This window comes from Sceloporus occidentalis, unplaced genomic scaffold (genome assembly GCF_023333645.1).
Source record: "Sceloporus occidentalis isolate IW3139 unplaced genomic scaffold, rSceOcc1.0.p SCAF_333, whole genome shotgun sequence".
In the NCBI taxonomy this organism is placed as follows: Eukaryota; Metazoa; Chordata; class Lepidosauria; order Squamata; family Phrynosomatidae; genus Sceloporus; species Sceloporus occidentalis.
The window spans coordinates 426,614-446,434 of record NW_028317313.1 but is presented as its reverse complement, the minus strand read 5'-3'; the positions used below and the strand labels follow the sequence as shown (position 1 = coordinate 446,434).

Genomic DNA, 19,821 nt, shown 5'->3' with positions numbered 1-19,821 from the left:
CACTCTGCCCCCAAGAGGTCGTCCCCCCTAGACTTACCGGTGCAGACTCCCCGGGGTCTTGCAGGGCCGGCGGGGGACAGCTACGCAGTACGCGTACTCAACTTCCGGTGCTGGCACTTCCGCTGTGGGAAGTGCTGGCAAGGAAGATTGTTAGCGTACATCGCGCAGTCGTTCACCGGCTGCGGCGATGGAAGCGTTAACAACCTCCGCTGCTGGAACGTCTGCACGATGTGCTTTAACAATCTCCCTTGCCGGGACCCCCCCCCCCCCCGTGGGAATTCCCGGCAAGGGAGATTGTTAAAGCACATCGTGCAGACGTGCCGGCAGCGGAGGTTGTTTATGCTCGCATCGCCGCTGCTGGTGAACGTCTGCGCGATGCGCTTAGACAATCTCCCGTGCCGGCACCTTCCCCCCCCCCCCCCCCGGTGGGAAGTGCTGGCAGGCGAGGCTGTCTGAGCACATTCGAGAGTAGGATACGGGTCCCCTGCACCGCTGCGGGGGATCTGTATCCTAACCCTGCTGCCTGCCCGGCACCCGGGATTGCATGTCCCCGAATATAGGCGCTAGACCCCGAATATAGGCTGCACCCCCACTTTAAAGACTTAAAGTGGGGGGAAAAAGTGCGGCCTATATTCGAGCCAATACGGTCTATTTCTTTGTTTCTTTAGTCCTTTAGAGTACTAGCTGGCAATACCTGTGTTACATGATTGCTATAAGAATTCATGTGTCCTACCCTGGCCTCATGGGTCACACATTTCATCAGATTTAGTATTAAAAAAAAGAAAGAAAAAAAAATGAAAGAAGGGAAAACATTTAAAAAGGTTTTTTTTTTCACCATAGCAACAAATTATTATTTATTGATCCATATTACCATATTAGGGAACTTTCTAAATGAGATGACCCTAAGACTTTAAATATTAACCCTTTAACAGCCCATCATACAGATTTTATTTAGTGTGTATTACGCAGCGATGTACAATAAGGGAATGATCGCTTTGTTAGTTGCTAAGACCACTTTGCTGCAGACCACCCAGTTAATACAATATGCCCAAGGGAGGGCTGGCACCTTTAGGACCTGGGACAAGTACAGCCGTGTCCCCACCTAATCCGTTTACATGCACGCTCTCCCCCACCCACTCATTCAGTTACCTTCCATGTCTGGCCCCCCCGTCCTTCCTTATGCTCTCACGTGGTATAAGCCACCACGCTGTCACTGAAGGGCCACATAGCTACATGATCACTCAGGCTGCCCGTCTGTCGGAGAATAAATAAATGTGTCCCAAAAGCTCAGTTATATCCTACAATTCCCTGCTTCTTACTACCTAAAGTCGATAGGGATGATACATTCTTTACTACTTGGATTTAATTGTTGATTATTATTATTATTATTACATGGCAGATTACTCGTTAACATGGCAGATGGAGGGCATGATGGTAGAAGGCAGCACCCGCAAAATCTCCAGGGTCTGCTTCACATGGCCATAGAGGCCGGAACAGAATCCGGTGTCGCAAACCAAGTGGAGTCGATGTCAGAAGAGGTAAATCAGCCTTGAACACGCTGGCGTATTGTGCTGTGAACTCATAAAAGCCCACTCTAGGTCCGTTTTGTCTGGGCTACAATGCAATTTGCTGCATGAAGATGAATGCAGCCATTCTTTAGTTATTGGAGTTCTTCTGTCTCGCTTAACTCCTCCCCCATCTGCATCTACTGAAAGCAGGAAGTGTACTGCGGTATGCTTGTTGCACATGCTCAGTAGAACTCCCATTCGCTGCCTGAAGTTGTGTAACACTCTCTATTTCCATGGTTTTAGTCTTTCTTGAAAGTCTTACATCAACCATTTCTAGCTAAATTAATTTGCGCGTGTGTCCTCAAGACAAATAAACTCTTCTTATGGAGTGATGGACGGGGGTACCCTTTTGGTATGGGCCTTCTAAACGGCTGTGTTAGACATTTTGATCCAAGGTTACATCTAGCAATTTCTAAATATTAATCATGTCTGCATTAGGATGTCAGTTGAGCACGCTTGCCAAAATGGGTATTAAACTAATACCTATTTTTGGCCAACGTCCATTTGGAATTTAAACAGGAATTATGTTTTACTGGGCTTTTTCCGCCTTATCCATTTCCCTTCTGTATTTTTGGTTGTCTCTCTTGCTTCAGACAGTAAAGTACCAGAAGGGGAACAGCCACATAAATCCATCACTAAATCCAGCACTGAAAGCCGCCTATCACTTGTAATATTTAGTTATTTAGGTTTATATTTTCTCTGATATCCACCAAAGGCGTTGGCAGTGATATCACGTGGATTCATCCTCCTGATATTCTTTATTGAAGATGGAAGCTTACTGTCAGCCCGTATACAGTGTAGGAATAGAACACTTGCAATATTTTATGTGCTTCTAGTTATTATTTACAATGGTGCAGTCCCTCATGAAAACCAGGACTATTGGGAGGTATGCTATAGAGTTTATCAATAATATTTTAGCTTGCAAAGCCCTCTTTTAAACCAAAAAGCCCTCCCGATTATACTTGAAGATTTAGCTAGAACCCACTTGGCTTGAAGTCGGTCTATAAGAGCTGCTTATCTTCCATTTGTGTTTGAGAATGCTGCGTACACGCGGCAGAGATGTGCACCGGTTAAAGAGGGCAAGCTGTTTGCTGCTCTCTGAGATATTAAACAGATGAGCGAGAATCACGGTTTGCCCTGCAGAGGCATTTCAATCTTCTGGCTCGAGTTTATCCCTGCGTTATTATGCCGGCAGCCCTAAAGGCACTGGGTTTTACTGTTTTTATACAGAACTGTAATATGCTTTTGTTGTGTTTTCATGTGTGTGAGTGCGCTCCTACATTAAAGCAAAATAGAGAGAGAGGGAGCGGACTATAGAGAGAGAGAGAGAGTGAGGGAGCGGGCCATTTAAAAGTACATTTTCTGTGGTTTTCTGTAAGAAACCGCCGCTCCAACCCCTTTCTGCGATGTACTTACCCGAGTTTGTCTTACAAGCTTACATACCATTTTCAGTTCAACATACAACCAGAAGCCGCTCTCTAATGAGTTTCCGTTCCTCTTTGTCTGTATGTTCTATCCTACATCGCTAGTTCATTCTCTCTAGATCTTGATCATTCCTGACCTCGATTATTTTCATGAGATACTTTCCATTCACACACGCTCACAGAATGTGGATGATCCCATGAATACGTACAGGTGTCCAGAGCTCTCGCTGTTCATGCCCTGATGCCATGAGCTCTCTGTCAGCTTTTCTCCTGCATAGGATGTGGAAAAACGCTTTACTATAAGTTCCCATAAAGCAAAACTCCAACGTCCCAGCATGCGTCCTGAACAATGAATGCATATTAATTTACTTCTTTAATTCTTTAATATGCATTCATTAAACCTGAAAAAAATACTTACCTTTATGGAAAAACTGCAGCTCCAGAGCCGCAGACCCACCTGTGTCGCCCGACGTTTTGCGACGCTGATGGCTTCTTTTAACAGTCCGTGTCAGGAAGGCGTTTTTGTTGAAATTCAGCCCTGAATGACAGTTTTCTCCTGAACAAGTAGAACGGACGTATGTTTTGACCTCTCTGGATTTCCTCATTTCATCAGTATTACGACAAATTAAGGCAGATCTTCCATCGAGCCATCATCAGATGGGCATATAATGGAAACTTTTTGTAAACCACGGTTTCGTTTCTTTGCATGTTTCAGCGGAGACAATGGCTTCAGGAAGCAATGAGCAAAGCTTTTGCGGGTCAAGCAGATGAGGTTCAGCAGATGAAGGTTTGTATTCAGGTGCTGACCAGCGAAACAGTCGGCGAGGATGGAGATGAGCGCAAAGAGCAAGCATTGGAGCTACTGGCAGACCTGTGTGAAAACCTCGACAACGCCGCAGGTAAGTCTGACGGCAGGTAAGCAATCTGCCCGTAGAGTACATCAGAGGGACGGCAATCAGCATAATGGATTTGGTGCATCTTTGCTTGAATCCTCCCTTAAATTCTATGTTGATTTAGTTCTTGTGTTCCCCGTTTTATGCAAGGCTTATGCCGGGGTTATACCGTCTGCTCTTTAACGTTTCGTTCTCCTCTCAGATTTCTGTAAGCTGGCAGGCATGCATTTGCTGTTGAGTCGCTATCTGAATTGCCCAGAAGCCGAGCTCCGCTGGAGAGCTGCGGATCTAATTGGCATTTGCAGTCAGAATGTACCGTTTGTCCAGGAGACTGCGCTGAGCCTCGGAGCGGTCGATAAACTCTTACAGCTGTTGGACCTTGACAAAAACGAAGTGGTCAGGGTAAAGGCGCTGTTTGCGATTTCTTGTAAGTAACAATACTTTATCACACGTGTTCGCAAATACATCGAGAAGCTGTCTTTACCTTCTGTTCACTGTATGTGGTTGATTTTTCTTCTCCAATCCCTAAAAGATTTCCATTGTCGCTCTAATAAAATAATCATAAATGGCTCCCATTGAAAGCGAGGTTTGGAGACGCCTGTGATAGACTAGAGACGGGGAAGGAGGCCGAAATAACAGTAACACTAGAACGGGGGAACCCTGCTTGTGATTTTCTTCGCCCGTTCTAAAGAACCCAGACACTGGGCGCTATAACAGAATGAGTACGGTCTAATTAGACAAACCCACTCTAGTCTAGTAGTAGAATATAATTTAGGAACTCCTGGTGGCTGTTATGTTTATGTTGTCTACGTTTGGATCATATGTCGGCCTTCAGGAGCCGTTCTTTAAAGAAATATGTTCCATAGCTACGTCTCTTTGGCGTATAGCTTCTTTTTTGTGGCCGCCCCAAGCTAGTGCAAGCTTTCTTCTATCGAAAGGCATCCTTATGTTTGCTCAAGTGTAACTATATCCAGGAGAAGGACCAAGGTTTACTGCCCTTCCTGTTTCCAGTATTACAGTGTGTGCTAGATATGGAAACGGCATTTTCACGACGATTTTGCGCTCTTTGTCCAGGCTTGGTACGGGAACAAGAAGCGGGCCTGCAGGAGTTTCTGAAGATGGATGGTTTCTCCGTGTTGATGCGTGCCATGCAAAGCGATGTATTGAAGCTGAAAGTAAAGTCTGCTTTCTTATTGCAGAACTTACTGCTGAGCCATCCAGAGCAGAAAGGTAAAGGCCAATACATGCACGTGGCCAAACTATTGCTTTTTTATAGAGAATGAGAGGTGGAGAGATGACAACAAATAAATAATGACCCTAGGAACTCTTTGGGTGGTGGTAGGGGTACTTGGCTGGAATAATCGGTGGAACATCCAGGTCGGAAAACGCAGAGAAAGGTCCATGTTGTAGGATAAGGAGCACCTTAGCTGTGACATTACATCCCCCTATATTATCCAGGGTTTGTTGGGATAAGACTCCAATTATCCGCAAACATCTCTCTTCTAATTGAACTTAATCCTCGTGATTAAGCATAAATCAGGAATCTCCATGCCAGTACCGTGATCTTAATGGCAAATCTTTCCTGATTTTACAGACACTTTATGCTCCATGGGAATGATACAGCAGCTGGTTTCCTTGCTTCGGACGGAGCACAGCCCTTTCCACGAACATGTCTTAAGTGCCCTCTGCAGGTAAATAAAGTCATTCTCCTTTGTTATGGGAATTGTTGATGTGTTTTTACAGGCAATGGTTCCTGTTCTCAGATGTTCAGTGATACCCGAGTGCAACTTGTGTTCATGCATGTAGTGCAAATATGGTCCTGGACATGGATTTCAAACATGTCAGAGGTTCCTTAATGATTCAGAAGCTAAAGAATGTATATTTATATAGGTGGGTTAGTCAGAGTTCTTTAAAGCAGGTAAAAATGGCAACCTAGATGGGACGAATGGTTCCCATCGGCTGTCAGTCAGTGCTTGTTTGAGGTCCCTTTGACGTCAGACATGCCAAGCTGTAGGATAGCGTTTCCTTGTGCAGCGAACATTTAATTATTAAGAAGGGCCTCTAAGATAATAAAAGATATCTAGCTGGTTGCCGTTTTAACAATTGTATATTTGTGGCTAAGGCTGCCATGGGGTCTCTGAATGTCTGGGTGGGATCTGGAGAATTTGCAGCAACAATCTATAGATTTGAAGACAATAGCATATAGTCTTACGCTAAGCAGATAACAAAGGCGTATTTTTCTTGCTGTCAAATAAAATCAACCTTTCTTTGTAAAAGTCTCTATTAAAGTGGTAAATATTCCAATTAATTTTTCAGCCTGGTGACAGACTTCCCACGGGGTGTGACGGAATGCCGAATTCCAGAGCTGGCTCTTGAGGAGTTTCTTAATGAGCGATGTCGGATGGTACAGAAGCAGGAAGAGTTTCAGGTATGGTAAGGTGGCCCCACTCTTTAAAGACCACAATTGGACTTCATATGCATCAAATCTTGTGGCAGCCATGTGGTAGCCATTATCTATGGGCTTTAGATTGCATACATTGGAGCATTATATTGGTGTGGATCTCTGTGTATGTGATGTTACGCATGCATCAGGAAGGACATGAGTAAAAGGAGGCAATGAAGAGCTTGAAGGATGATTCAACTTATAGGCCATCTGAAATTCAGTGTTTTTAGCCACACCATAACGGCTTGGATCTTCATAAGCGTATACCTAAATACATAGCCAGATTTGCAGTGTAAATGCATCAGACATTGGATGGGTTGTCTTTCACTGCAGGTCCCACTTAAATCATAAACACCCAACAAAGAATACAATGTGTATTTGTTGATCCTGGATTAGAGCTTGGTAACCCAACATAGGTTTGAGGCATTGGGCGCAAACCCAACGCCTCCTCCAATTCCAGTCTGGTTTCCGGGGAGGTCTATAAAGCCAATGGCCCTTCTTATCTAGGACTGGTTTGGCTTGTGTGCAGCTTGGTGGGCGATGCCCACAGTCTGGTCTGATCCCAGCTCAGCTTGTGCTGTATCTCTGCTGGTTCACCCGCTGTCATCCTGGACTGAATTCATGGTCCGAGAATGAGACGGGGGTTGAATTGTCATTCATATGCTTTTGCAGCTTCTCTACACTGTAAAACTAGGTGGGGAGAAAGTTCATCTACAGGTACGAAGATCACAGCCTGATACCTCAGCTAAAAAAAGTATTAAATCACAGACTGGCTGAAACAAAGTAGGATCTGCGCTCAGACAATACTAGATAGCAGAAATGTCAGGGGAACACAAAAGATACAAAATTAAAGGTGATGTTCCACTAACTCTGTTGAATTTTGATGACTAAAGGCAGCATTAGAAATATCATTTCTAGACCATTCACAAAAGTCATGTAAAATTGTCTTCGGGGACACTTTCAATTGTCACGACACAAAAGCAAGCACTGATAGGTTGTTGCCATAGAAATAATAAAACAAGCGTTTTTACGTGATTAAACCTTCAGAGGAAAGAACAGAATGACAGATCTACTGTATTAAGATTAATATACTGAAGGTGCAGTTAATAATTTGTCTAGATGGAAAAACACCTTTACTGCCTCAAAATGTGCAATACTAGACATGCGCATCCAAGTGCTGAAATCAGAACCTGAAAAGGTAAAACTGACTGATTTATACATACGTAAGCCACACTTCTGCAATAACATAATAGTTAATAGTTAGCTGTTAATAACTTACTTATTGTAGTATAGTTGATTTAAAAAACAAAAACGAAAAAAACCCACCACTGTTCTTTTGTATATGCGTAAATATAACGTCAACACAACCAGTTAACAGCTGGTAAGTACAAGTTTTCATTACGTTTTTTTCATTTCATAGCTAGCCAAAACTATAGGTGCCAACAGTCCTGAATGTGGTATATTTATGTCCCAGCTGTTGGCTGTTCTGTTAAATGTTTTGTTTGTTGAAACTGCTGGCAGCTTTGCTTGCACAGTGTCCAAAAGAGCACTGTGCCTGGAGGAAAAGGATGTTCTGTTGCCTTGTGACATCATACCGCCGCCCACACACCTCCGCAATGCAGCCTCCACATACTGTGGTTGGATGTGCGTGTGATATCACATGTCGAATGGTAGCTTAGCAGTAGTCGGTTGTTGGTAATGTTGGTAAAATTGCAAAACTTCAAATGTAAAAGTAAGGAATGAAAGAAATTATGCTATTTGCCAATTGGACTTATCGGATTCGTGTCCGCGGCTGTAGATACAAGACACATCTAAAAAAATTATACAGACCAAGTCCAATGCAGCTTCCCTAAAGAAGAATGCTTACGAGTACTTTAATGTGCATTCTGTAAGAAGTTTAAAAAATAAAGTAGTTATACTCTAAGTAGAAGCAGTTGCACCCCGACTCAGTGGTCCAAAGGAGCCAGTCAGGGGCAGGATAGCTTTTACATTGAAATCAAAGGGATTTATTAAAATAAAATCATACATGCGTTCCAAGTACCCCTGCCTCTCGAACTGCTAGTTTAATATAAATGAGGACCTGAAAAAAAAATCTTAGGAGCCAGAAGCGCTCGGACTGGTCACCGCTTGTCTCTGAGTGCAGGCATTGCTTGGTTAGGCGAGCGTTCTGCGTGAGTATGGGGCACTTTCAGAAATGTCTTAGGTAATTCCTGTTTTCGTATTTATTGTATTATCTGACATAAAAAAAAAGTGAGCACTATATTCTTTGTGGTAATCAAAACCGCGACTGGTCTGCTTTGAGAGTAATAAATGCCTAATACCATGGCTGGGCATATTTTGCATAGAATTTGGAAGCCTTGTTGAAGTGGAGTTCTCTTCTCCTTCTGTGCCACTATATCTTGACATGTGTTAATGTTTTTCAGTTGTATATTTCCAATTTTAACGTTGTTGTTGGTCAACATTTGAATTGAACGCAGCACCAAAAATGATAGGAACCATGCCTTTCTTTCCCTGCCACACACACACACGCATACATATATATATTTATTTTTCACTAACCCTGCTTAGCTTTCTGCTTAGAGATTTTGAGTGGCCATTTTAGTCGGGACAGAGTGACGTCCGTTAAAATTGTTATTGGACAAAAACAATAATCCTTTGAGTCTTATTTGCTGAACCATGCCTGAGAAGGAACCACCAACCTAACTATACTTCATGGAGGTCCAGCTCTGGTGTGTTCATCCAGCAAAAAGGGGTCACATTGTTCCTGCGTAGTACACAGTTACGTCTCTAAGTAAAGCTCCTCATATAAATGGGAACTGTCACAGTCATGGTTTTAGCCACATGCTTCCTTCCCTTCCCCTCCTTTCATCCAACAGGCTGCCATATCCACTTCCACCAACATTAACCTTATTGAGAAGCTGCAGCTCCAGGGCTCTTCTGTGGTCCAAGAACGATACTAAAAGAAGAATGCAGATTTAAGTAATTTCGAAGTACTTTGACATGCGTTCTTTAGAAGGTTTTAAAAAATATTGACCTTATGGAGAGGCTGCAGGTCCAGAGTTGCAGAAGAATGCCGCCCATGTGGTCCTACCATTGGACCACTGATTGGCTGCTTGAGGACCCTGCTCTTGCGAGCTTGACTCCTTTTGAGGAACATTGCTCTTATGTATACTGTAAACTGTCATGTTATGGCGCTCTGCTCTGTCTGCATGTTTCAAACGGGAATTGGGATGTATTCCCTTGAATAAAGGTCTCTTTATAAGCACCTTAAATTGTGTGGATTTCCCAGAGATGTAATGTATTAAGAAATCTATGCTGAATGGATAATTTTCCACGACTAAATTATACCCTTGAACGAGTATAGTCTTACCAACCACTCATTAACTTGTTACAATTGATTTGTATTCTTAAATGTAAATGGTTAATTGCATGAACCCAGCTAAATGCTTTCTTGTAATCTGCAATTAAATCCCAAGTGTTAAGTCACTAATGCGGAAAGCGCTGGTATGGGCTCTGCGAGATTTCATCTGGCCCCCCCCCCGTAAGTCTGGAGGAACCGAAGATGTGCTGAATGCCCGGGTACCAGTGATCCCGAATATGTGCTCATTAGGCGGCTTTTTATTATTATTATTAATTGACTTTAAAAGCGACATTTTGCAGTGAGTTTCATAGTAATTTGGACTTCCAGAAACAAAGGGTGACAATGGGCTTGCTTTAACGTAACCTAGAAATTGGTTTACATCTAGATGAAAAATGGATAGAGCTGTATCAATCCAAGAGAAAATGGAGTCTTTATTGGATCATTTTTTTGTTGGGCCACCAAGACCTTGGAAGAAGAGACCTCTTATGTAACTATACATCTTTTTCAATGTTTGCCGATAAAATATAACGGCTATATTGCATTTTCCTATCGATGTAAACCAAGTTGAATGTATAGATTGTTGGCTCGTTTGAGCAGGCCCCTTGTCACCTTTTGTTTCTCGATGTCTGAATTGTTACGTCATGTACTACACATGTCTTGGTTGCCCATAACACACCTAGTATTTCTAGGACTCAAAGACCGATGTCCGACAGACACCATTTCCTGGTGTAAAATGTAACTAGTATCTTGATATCATCAGCTGTTGACGCCTGTACCATTTACTTTACTATTACTAAGGTGACCACATCTGCCACTTTTTTCCCATTCCCCCCCATCATGTGTCTTGGAAATAATGGTCAGTGTGGCCAGTGACGCGAATAAGGTTTTGTAACATTACAAAAGAGGCAAACAGCAGAAAACATCAGGCATGGGTAACTGGTGTCTGTAGGCGATTTTGATAGCTCAGAATTACAGGTCCTAGTTGTATAAAATTATTAATTTTGAACACCACTCAAAAGAGCTTCATAACGTATCCTGAGCTGCCTCACGAATATGTTTTTTTCTGTTTCAGGAAGAGCTAGAACATTGTGAGCGTCTCCTAAAGATCTGTTTCCAGAATATTCCAGAAGACCATAATATGGACCGATGAATAAACACAATTCTCAGAACAACTTTCCTCACGATGAGGCAAAATTGCAGTTAATGAGGGGATGCCGTTTGTGAGATGATGAAATGTGGCTCACCTCAGATTCGTGGAATCTCTTGTTTCAGATATTTTTTTTTAATAAATATATGTATTTATCAAATGCACTTGACTTTTTTTTTTTACCTGTTTACAGTTTTCTGTAATAGTAAAATAAAACTTTTGGTCTGGTGATTTAGAGGAGCATATAATATGATTCTACATTCACCTTTGAGGAATGTTTTATTAATCTATTTATAAAAATGTAAACCGGATCTTATCGGGGATGGAGAACGTCTCACACTAATAAGCTCTGGTTCTTCATTTTTTTTTTTCATTTAAGGTACAGCTGGCATCTTAAAATATGTTAATAAAAGGTTACAAAAAAATTCTGATTAAATGTTTGTTATGGGGAAAAAAGTATGTGGCAATGTTGCCTATAATATATTAGGTTAGTGAAAGGAAGAATATAATTCCTGTAACATAGTAACATAGTTTGTAAGGTTGAAAAAAGACCTAAGTCCATCAAGTTCAACCCTTCTACCTAACCTTCCTATTCTTAGAAACATATAGAAACATAGAAAGTGACGGCAGATAAGAACCAGTAGGCCCATCCAGTCTACCCAACCTCTGAGTACTTTCCTTTAGTACTTGCCCTTATCCTATATCTAGCTTGGCCTTATGCCTATCCCATGCTTGCTTAAATGACTTTACTGTATTAACATCTACCACTTCTGCTGGGAGGCTATTCCATGCGTCCACTACCCTTTCCGTAAAGTAATATTTTCTGATGTTACCATTAAACCTTTGCCCCTCTAGTTTATGGTTGTATCCTCTTGTTGTGGTAGTATTTCTCCTTTTAAATAAAAACTCTCTTCCTTTACCTTGTTGATTCCCTTTAAGTATTTAAATGTTTATCATATCCCCCCTGTCCCGTCTTTTTTCCAGGCTATATAGGTTAAGATCCTTTAACCTGTCCTGGTAAGGTTTATCTTGTAATCCATAAACCATTTTATTAGCCCTTCTCTGCACTTTCTCCAACATATCTATATCCTTCTGGAGATCCGGTCTCCAGTACTGTACACAATACTCCAAGTGAGGTCTCACCAGTGATCTGTACAACGGCACGAGCTCTTCCCTCTTTCTACTGCTAATACCTCTCGCTATACAACCAAGCATTCTGCTAGCATTACCTGCTGCTCTACTGCATTGTGTGCCTACCTTTAAATCCTCAGAAATAATTACCTTTCCTCACACGTTGAGGTTAGGACAGCATCAAATATTCTATACTCTGCCCTTGGGTTTTTATGCCCCAGGTGCATTACTTTGCATTTATCTACATTAAATGCCAATTGCCACAGCTCTGACCATTTTTCCAGTTTTCCTAGATCGTTTGCCATTTTGCTTCTTCCTCCATCAACCCTGTTGCAAATTTTTGTGTCGTCAGCAAATAAACATACCTTTCCATCAAGTCCATCTGCAATATCACTAATAAAAATATTAAAGAGAATGGGTCCAAGTACAGATCCCTGAGGTATCCCACTGGTAACAAGACCTTGTTCTGAATATACGCCATTCACTACAACCCTCTGTTGTCTGTCACTCAGCCACTGATCCATTCAACGACATTGGGTCTTCTATGTGGGACAAAAGCCTTACTGAAATCCAGATACACAATGTCTACTACACCACCTCGATCAATTACTTTAGTCACACAATCAAAAAAATCAATAAGATTTGTTTGGCAAGATCTTCCTGAGGAAAACCCATGTTGTTTTTGATCTTGAAACCCATGTGACTTCAGATGTTCAACAATCCTTTCCTTTAACATTGTTTCCATTAATTTGCCCACTACAGATGTAAGACTAACTGGCCTGTAGTTGCCCGACTCCTCCCTACTGCCTTTTTTGTGAATGGGCACAACATTCGCTACTTCCCAATCCCCAGGGACAACTCCCGTTACCAATGATTGGTTAAATATATCAGTTAACCCCGAAGCTCTTTTAATAACTTGGGGTGTATCCCATCAGGCCCCATCGACTTATTTGTCTTTACCTTAGACAACTGAAGTAGAACCTCCGCCTCGATAAACTCACATATTTCAAATGATTCAGTCTTTTTTCCCAGCTGAGGTCCCATTCCGTCATTTTCATCTGTAAAAACTGAACAGAAATATTCATTGAGGCAGTCAGCTAAACCTTTATCCTCTTCTACATATATTCCTTTTGTTTTTAGTCTAACTAATCCTTGTTTAACTTTCCTTTTCTCATTTATATATCTAAAAAATGTTTTATCTCCATTTTTTACTGAGAGGGCAATTCGTTCTTCTGCATGTGATTTGGCAGATCTTATAACTTTCTTTGCCTCTTTCTGCCTAATTTTATAGATCTGTCTATCTTCCTCACTTTGGGTACCACAGCGGTTTCCTTAATTTTTTACTCTTACTGACCAGCCTAATACAATTTTCTGTTATCTTCAATAAAACAGCTTTTACAAAATCCCATTCCTCCTAAACGCCATTTAAATTGTGCCAGTCTGATAATGACTCCTCTATACATTTTCTCATTTTAGAAAAGTCAGCTTTTCTAAAAATCTAAAACTTTTGTTTTTGTGTGGTGTGACTCTGAGTCACTGTTCGTATATTAAACCACACAGACTGATGATCACTAGATCCCAAACTTTCACCTACAGAAATATCTGCTAACAAATCTCCATTTGTGAACACTAAATCCAATATGGCCACCTTACGAGTTGGTTCCTCAACTACCTGTTTTAAAGATAATCCCAGTAAGGAGTTTAGAATATCCGCACTCCTGGTACAACCAGCTACTTTTGTTTTCCAGTTTACATCAGGGAGATTAAAGTCACCCATGATTATAACATCCCCTCTAGCTATTTCCTCCACTAGTAGATTATCTAGTTCTTCTACTTGTCCTGGGGGTCTATAAATCACACCTATACGAGTTACTTTACTTTTGCCAAATTGTACTGTAACCCAAACCGACTCTAAGTTCTCCTCACCAACTTGTATTAAGTTAGATTTTATGTTATTTTTCACATATAGGGCCACCCCTCCCCTTTCTGTCTTTTCTATATAAAGAGTACCCCGGTACTGATATGTCCCAGTCATTTTTCTCATTATACCATGTCTCAGTAACAGCCACTATATCAACATTCTCAGTTGCCACAACTGTTACAAGTTCATGGATCTCATTCCCTAAACTGCGAGCATTTGTAGACATGACCTTTAGCTTGTCATTTAACACCGATGCTGCAATCGCTTTCTGTCCTTGCTTTGGGGGGCAAAATATATGCTTCTCCCTATTATGTGTATAGACCAAGCCCCCAGATCCACCCACCTGGTTACTAAGTAAATCGCCTTCCCTTTCTATACTGCCTAGCCCGGTATTTATTCCCTCCCCCCCATTCCTAGTTTAAAATCTCCTCCAACCGTCTAGCCATTCTCTCCCCAAGCACATTGGACCCTCTTGCATTTAGGTGCAATCCATCACAACTATAGAGATTGTACCCCAAAGCAAAATCAGCCCAGTGCTCTAAAAACCCAAAGCCCTCCTTCTTACACCAAGACTTCAGCCATGCATTTAGCTGCCTAATCTCCCGCTGCCTTTCTGGTGTAGCGCATGGCACAGGTAGTATCTCTGAGAATACTACCTTGGAGGTCCTTTTCTTAATCTTACTACCTAAGTCCCTAAAATTACCTTTTAGGACACTCCATCTTCCTCTTACTATGTCATTGGTACCAATGTGCGCCAAGACAGCTGGATCCTCACCAGCCCCTCCCAATAATCTATCCACTCTGTCCGCAACATGCCAAACCCGGGCACCCGGGAGACAGCAAACCATTCGGTTGCTGCGATCAGAGCTACAGATTACCCTGTCTGTTTTCCTGATTATTGATTCCCTACCACAACCTGCCTGGGCTTTCCTTCCTTTTGGATCCCCTGCACATTGGATGAGCTGCTCTCCCGGCTGTTAGAGAGAACAGTTTTTTCCGGAAAGCCTACCTCTGAGTCTGCCTCCCCAACGTGCTCACTTAAAAGGGCAAATTTGTTGGGAGGGAGAGACTCTGGGCTGGCTTGCCTCTTCCTCTTTCCTTCCCCACTGCAACCACGTCTTACTGTTACCCAGCTATATACCGGACTCCCTTCTGACTGATCTCCTCCCTCATTGCTAGGGGCCCCATCTAAACTTTGCTCAGTGAGCAACAGACTCCTCTCAAGGTTGTCAATCTCTCTCAGTGTTTCAATGTGCCTCTTCAGAGCACCAACCTCAGCTTCCAGAGAGACCAATTGATCACTTCTTCCAAGCATGCATACATATGTCATGATGTGCTAGAGTGAAATCTCCAAGCTTGCTCATACTTTATAAAGGGACGTGAGCACTTACAGAATTTAAACAATTGCTTTATGTCACTTACCCTCCTTTCTGTTGCACGAACTGCTGTGGTGCACAAACTGGTCACTTACAGAAAGCAAGTCACTAAGAGAATGCAAGCTCTGTAAGTTTAACCACTTCCTTATATACAGAGCAACACAGTTAATTGATTATAAACCCCACCCTTAACTAATTACACTCTAGAAAATGGGAGAGAAAAAAACAAACCAAACAGTTAATGCAAAACACACAGTTTTGGTTTTTTTTACCACAAACCCTTCAACCCTCTTGTTGCTGGTTGAGATACAAACCCACTGTTGGTATAGTTATAATACCACTTCTCTGCTGCTGCTGTGGTGCACAAACTAGTCACTTACAGAAAGCAAGTCACTTAGAGAATGTAAGCCCCTTACAATTGATCCAAAAAAGGCAAAAACCCCTAATTAAGCTACTTCGAATTCTGCCATCAGGGGGAAAAATTCCTTGAATCGGATTTCTCGTTGGATCAAGAAGCTCTTAAATATTAATGTTATTCTATTTATATCCCTGTATGTCATGCCTTTCTAAGAAAATATCGAGGCCCCTTTTGAAGGTATCTAATGTATTGGATAACACCACCTCCCTTGGAAGTGAATTCCATACCTTTATTGTCCTCACTGTAAAGAATCCCTTCCTTTGTCGTCTATGAAACCTGCGCTCTTCCAGTTCCAGTCTTTGTATATTTCTGTTAATGGACAAGTCACTGAAGAGCTCTTTATATTGGCCCTGCATATATTTATATAATGTTATCATATCCCCTCTGAGACGCCGTTTTTGAAGTGTATATAATTTTAACTTTTTTAGTCTCTCTTCATAACTAGTATCTCCCAATCCCCTTATTAATTTCGTAGCCCTCCTTTGCACTTTTTCTAGTTCCATAATGTCCTTTCTAAGGACTGGTGCTCAGAATTGTACCGCATATTCAAGGTGAGGTCTTACCAATGATCTGTAAAGAGGCAAGATAATATCCTCCTCCCTTGAATCAATACCTCTTTTTATGCATGCCAAAACCTTATTAGCCCTCGCAGCTGCTTGCTTGCTTGCATTGCGCACTGTTGTCAACCGTTATTCCTAAATCCTTCTCACTGGTAGTTTCCCCCAAGCATATTCCATTTATAGAATAGGTCGCATTTTTACCATAATGCATAACTTTGCATTTCTCTATATTGAACCTCATCTGCCACTTGTACGCCCAGTCCCCAACTCTGTCTAAATCTTCCTGCAATGAAGAAACATCAAGATTAGTCTGAATTACTCGGCCTAATTTTGTGTCATCAGCAAAAACTGTGACATGGCTCTCAATGCAGCTTGGGAGATCATTTATAAATAAATTAAAAAGAAGAGGACCGAGGGCAGACCCCTGAGGCACTCCACTTAATACCTGTGTACAGGCTGAGAAACATCCATTCACAACAACCCTCTGCATTCTATTTTTTAGCCAATTTCTGATCCACATACAGACATTTGCCCCTTAGCCTATTTCTAATAATTTATAGAGTAGCCTTTTATGCGGGACCGTATCAAATGCCTTAGCAAAGTCCAGATAAATCACATCTACAGCCGCCCCCAGGTCTATATTTTTACTAACTTCTTCATAGAATGCTAATAGGTTGGTTTGACAAGACCGGTCTTTCACAAATCCATGTTGACTTTTACTGATTGGATTATGAATCAAGATATGATCTTGAATGTATACCTTTAGCAATCCTTCAAATAATTTCCCCACTACCAATGTTAAGCTTACTGGCCTGTAATTGCCCGGTAGAGATTTTGATCCCTTTTTAAATATGGGCACAACATCTGCCTTGCGCCAATCTAATGGAACTATGCCCGAGCCGAAAGAATGCTTAAAGATTAGTAATAATGGTTGGGCCAGAGTTAGGCTTAACTCCTTCAGTACCCTTGTAGATGTCTGCCACCATAGCAAAAGAAATAATATATATGAAGAAAAATCCCTTCTCGCCCCTATAGGTGATATGTGTCTTCCTCAACCTCGGGTCCTCTACCGGAGGCCTGGGAGTTTGAGGGTTCTGCGCAAAATCTTAGCTGTTCCTCTTCTGGACAGAGTGTTCTGATGTTGTTCCTGGAAACTGCTGGAGCCACTCTCCGAGCTTAGGAGTCACAGCCCCGAGTGAGCCTATCACCATTGGGACCACTTTGGTCCTCACTCTTCACATCTACTCTAGTTCTTCTTTTAGGCCCTGGTACTTCTCCAGTTTTCATACTCCTTCTTCGTGATGTTGCTGTCAATTGGCAGGGCTACATCTATCACCACCGCTGTGTTCTGGTCCTTGTCTACCACCACGATGTCAGGTTGATTGGCCAGTACCTGCTTGTCCGTCTGGATCTGGAGGTCCCACAGGATCTTAGCCCTGCTACTCTCCACAACCTTCTGCGGTGCCTCCCATTTGGACTTGGGAGATTTTAGCCCATACTTATATATCAATATACAGAGGTTTCATACAAACTGAATTGATGTGGGAGGTGTTTGTATGCCCAATATGTACATAGCCAAACAGATGTGGCTTGTTAGTATTATTATCGGGTCTTGTAATGTGTGTTGACATTGGACATGTGTGACTTCTTTAAGTATGAGGATAACATAAAGTGGCAAGGCTGTCTAGTCTTCCCCAGTCCGGCCCTGCTGGAGTGTTTGTGCAGGGCCGGACTGCAGAAATGCTTGGCTTTGCAGGCTAGCATTGAACCTAAAGCCTACCACAAAGGGAGACATAATTGGGAGTGTGTGAACAATGAACCAAGCAAAGCATGTTTGTACTTTAGAATTTATGTGTTTTCTTGGTTGCCATCAAATATTTAAGTGGCGTTCAAGATTTTGTAGAAGAAGCCTTTAAACATACTTGATGACTTTCGCCTACCATGGAATGTCTCTATTGCCTGAAACTAAGTCTATGGAGGAACAGACTTCATTAGCATTGCCATAAAGCATCAGCTCAGTGTGGTGTTTGAACAGGAAAAGTCAACTAGAATATCACACGACTGACAACAATGGTGGCCTCCGAGTCCGCAGAATTAGAATTAGATTAGATTATCGTATACAACGCTGGGAGTTTGTGATGGAGAAAATGTTTTTTGGTGGGATTTTTCCTTAACATATGTACTATTTAGAAAAGATTGTTGTATATACTCAGAATTATCTCATCTTAACCACCAAATAATCGGGAACCCTTGGCATGTGAAAGTCACGTTTTCAGGTTGTTTTGTCCATTGGATCAGCTTGCCAACATGCAGCAAACATCGCCTGATCCCTAGTACCATGCAGGGATCAGACATAAGTACCCCAACATACTACCATCAACATAAACTAAAAAAAAGTTTACATAATTATTGTTTTCATTAAAAAAAAATGATTTTTGTTTCCTATGTTACGTGACGCACTAGGTATCTATGATTAGCTTAACTTGTGCTTAAAATAAATATTCCCCTCCCGAGGGAGTGCCCCAAAGGGTTAATAGTTGCTTTAGCAACCAGCATCCTTACGTTGTATACCGTTAAAGGCGAGGTTTGCGCGCTCACGTTAGCCCTTTGAGCGCATCCCAGCCTGCTCGCTCCCGCCCTATAGTTTCAAGTCGCCTGTCTCTTGAGCCACGCCCAACCTTCGCAACACAGCTCCGCCCACAGGTCGGTTGAGGCCGAGCTCACCGGAACCAACTTCCATTGCTTTGCATCCAAACACCATCTGAGTGCCCAGGCCGGAAGCGGAAGAGTGAGCTCCTTCCGCTACTGCTCCTGTCCTTCTTGCGATTCGCTCCCCCCCTCCCACACCTGCCCTGACAGTTACTAACTGTAGGGCTTGCTTGCGCTGTCGCTTCCTCCGACTCCTCTCTCCCATACAGGGGAAAGAAGGACGACACGGCGCCTACGTTTACAGCCAAGAAGACGGAGCGTGCCGGGGCCTGCGTGAGATTGGAGCGGAAGAAACGTTGTCTCCTAGGATACCGACCGCCCGGGTAAGGCAGAGACCAGCTCGGCCTCATGCATGGCAGGCTCAGTCACAGACAGCAGTGCTAGTGAGCCCGTGTATCCATGTACCGCTTGCAAATGGAGACCGAGTAGCCGGAAGAGCTTTCGCAGTCCGATCTCCGTGTCAGTTACCTGACACTTCGGCTCACTTTTATGTCTATACTAGTGCTGAGTATCGCGGTACCACCCACTACCTGTCACTCCATCTGCCCCCTGCGCAGGGCCTCATTCATGAACACAGAGCCTTCCCACCCCTCGCATGCTGTTCTCCCCTCCTACCTGCTGAATCAGATGAAGCTTTACGGCCTTACTGGGTAGTGCGTTATCTCCTAGGTTACTAGTTCTAACTACTAGTAGTAGGGCCTTTTACGAGTCCTATGCTCCAAAACCATACCTCCCATGTGCCCCATTCAGGAAGGATAGTCCCTCTTCTGGCTTCGCATCTCCCCCTCTTTTCCATTATCTCAGAATGTCTGCTGGGTGCTAGACTATCTCTGTGTTCTACAGCCCCGCAAGCCACAATATTATTGTTTC

At 42.6% G+C, this 19,821-nt stretch overlaps 1 protein-coding gene across 1 annotated transcript; it reads left to right on the top strand.

Moving 5' to 3' along the window:
• The first annotated feature begins 1,412 nt into the window (after positions 1-1,412).
• LOC149274407 (hsp70-binding protein 1-like) lies at positions 1,413-10,839 on the top strand. The gene is made up of 7 exons (XM_089505553.1): positions 1,413-1,538; positions 3,708-3,891; positions 4,088-4,312; positions 4,960-5,115; positions 5,480-5,576; positions 6,202-6,313; positions 10,762-10,839. The coding sequence occupies exons 1-7, from the start codon at positions 1,413-1,415 to the stop codon at positions 10,837-10,839; spliced, it is 978 nt and encodes a 325-aa protein (XP_089361679.1).
• The last annotated feature ends 8,982 nt before the right edge of the window (positions 10,840-19,821 follow it).

Excerpts from the sequence above, each read along its gene's own strand:
- LOC149274407 (XM_089505553.1), top strand. The coding sequence starts at position 1,413 with ATGGCAGATGGAGGGCATGATGGTAGAAGGCAGCACCCGCAAAATCTC. Across the intron at positions 5,116-5,479 it reads GAGCCATCCAGAGCAGAAAG|ACACTTTATGCTCCATGGGA; the intron begins GTAAAGGCCAAT and ends CTGATTTTACAG. Across the intron at positions 6,314-10,761 it reads AGAAGCAGGAAGAGTTTCAG|GAAGAGCTAGAACATTGTGA; the intron begins GTATGGTAAGGT and ends TTTCTGTTTCAG.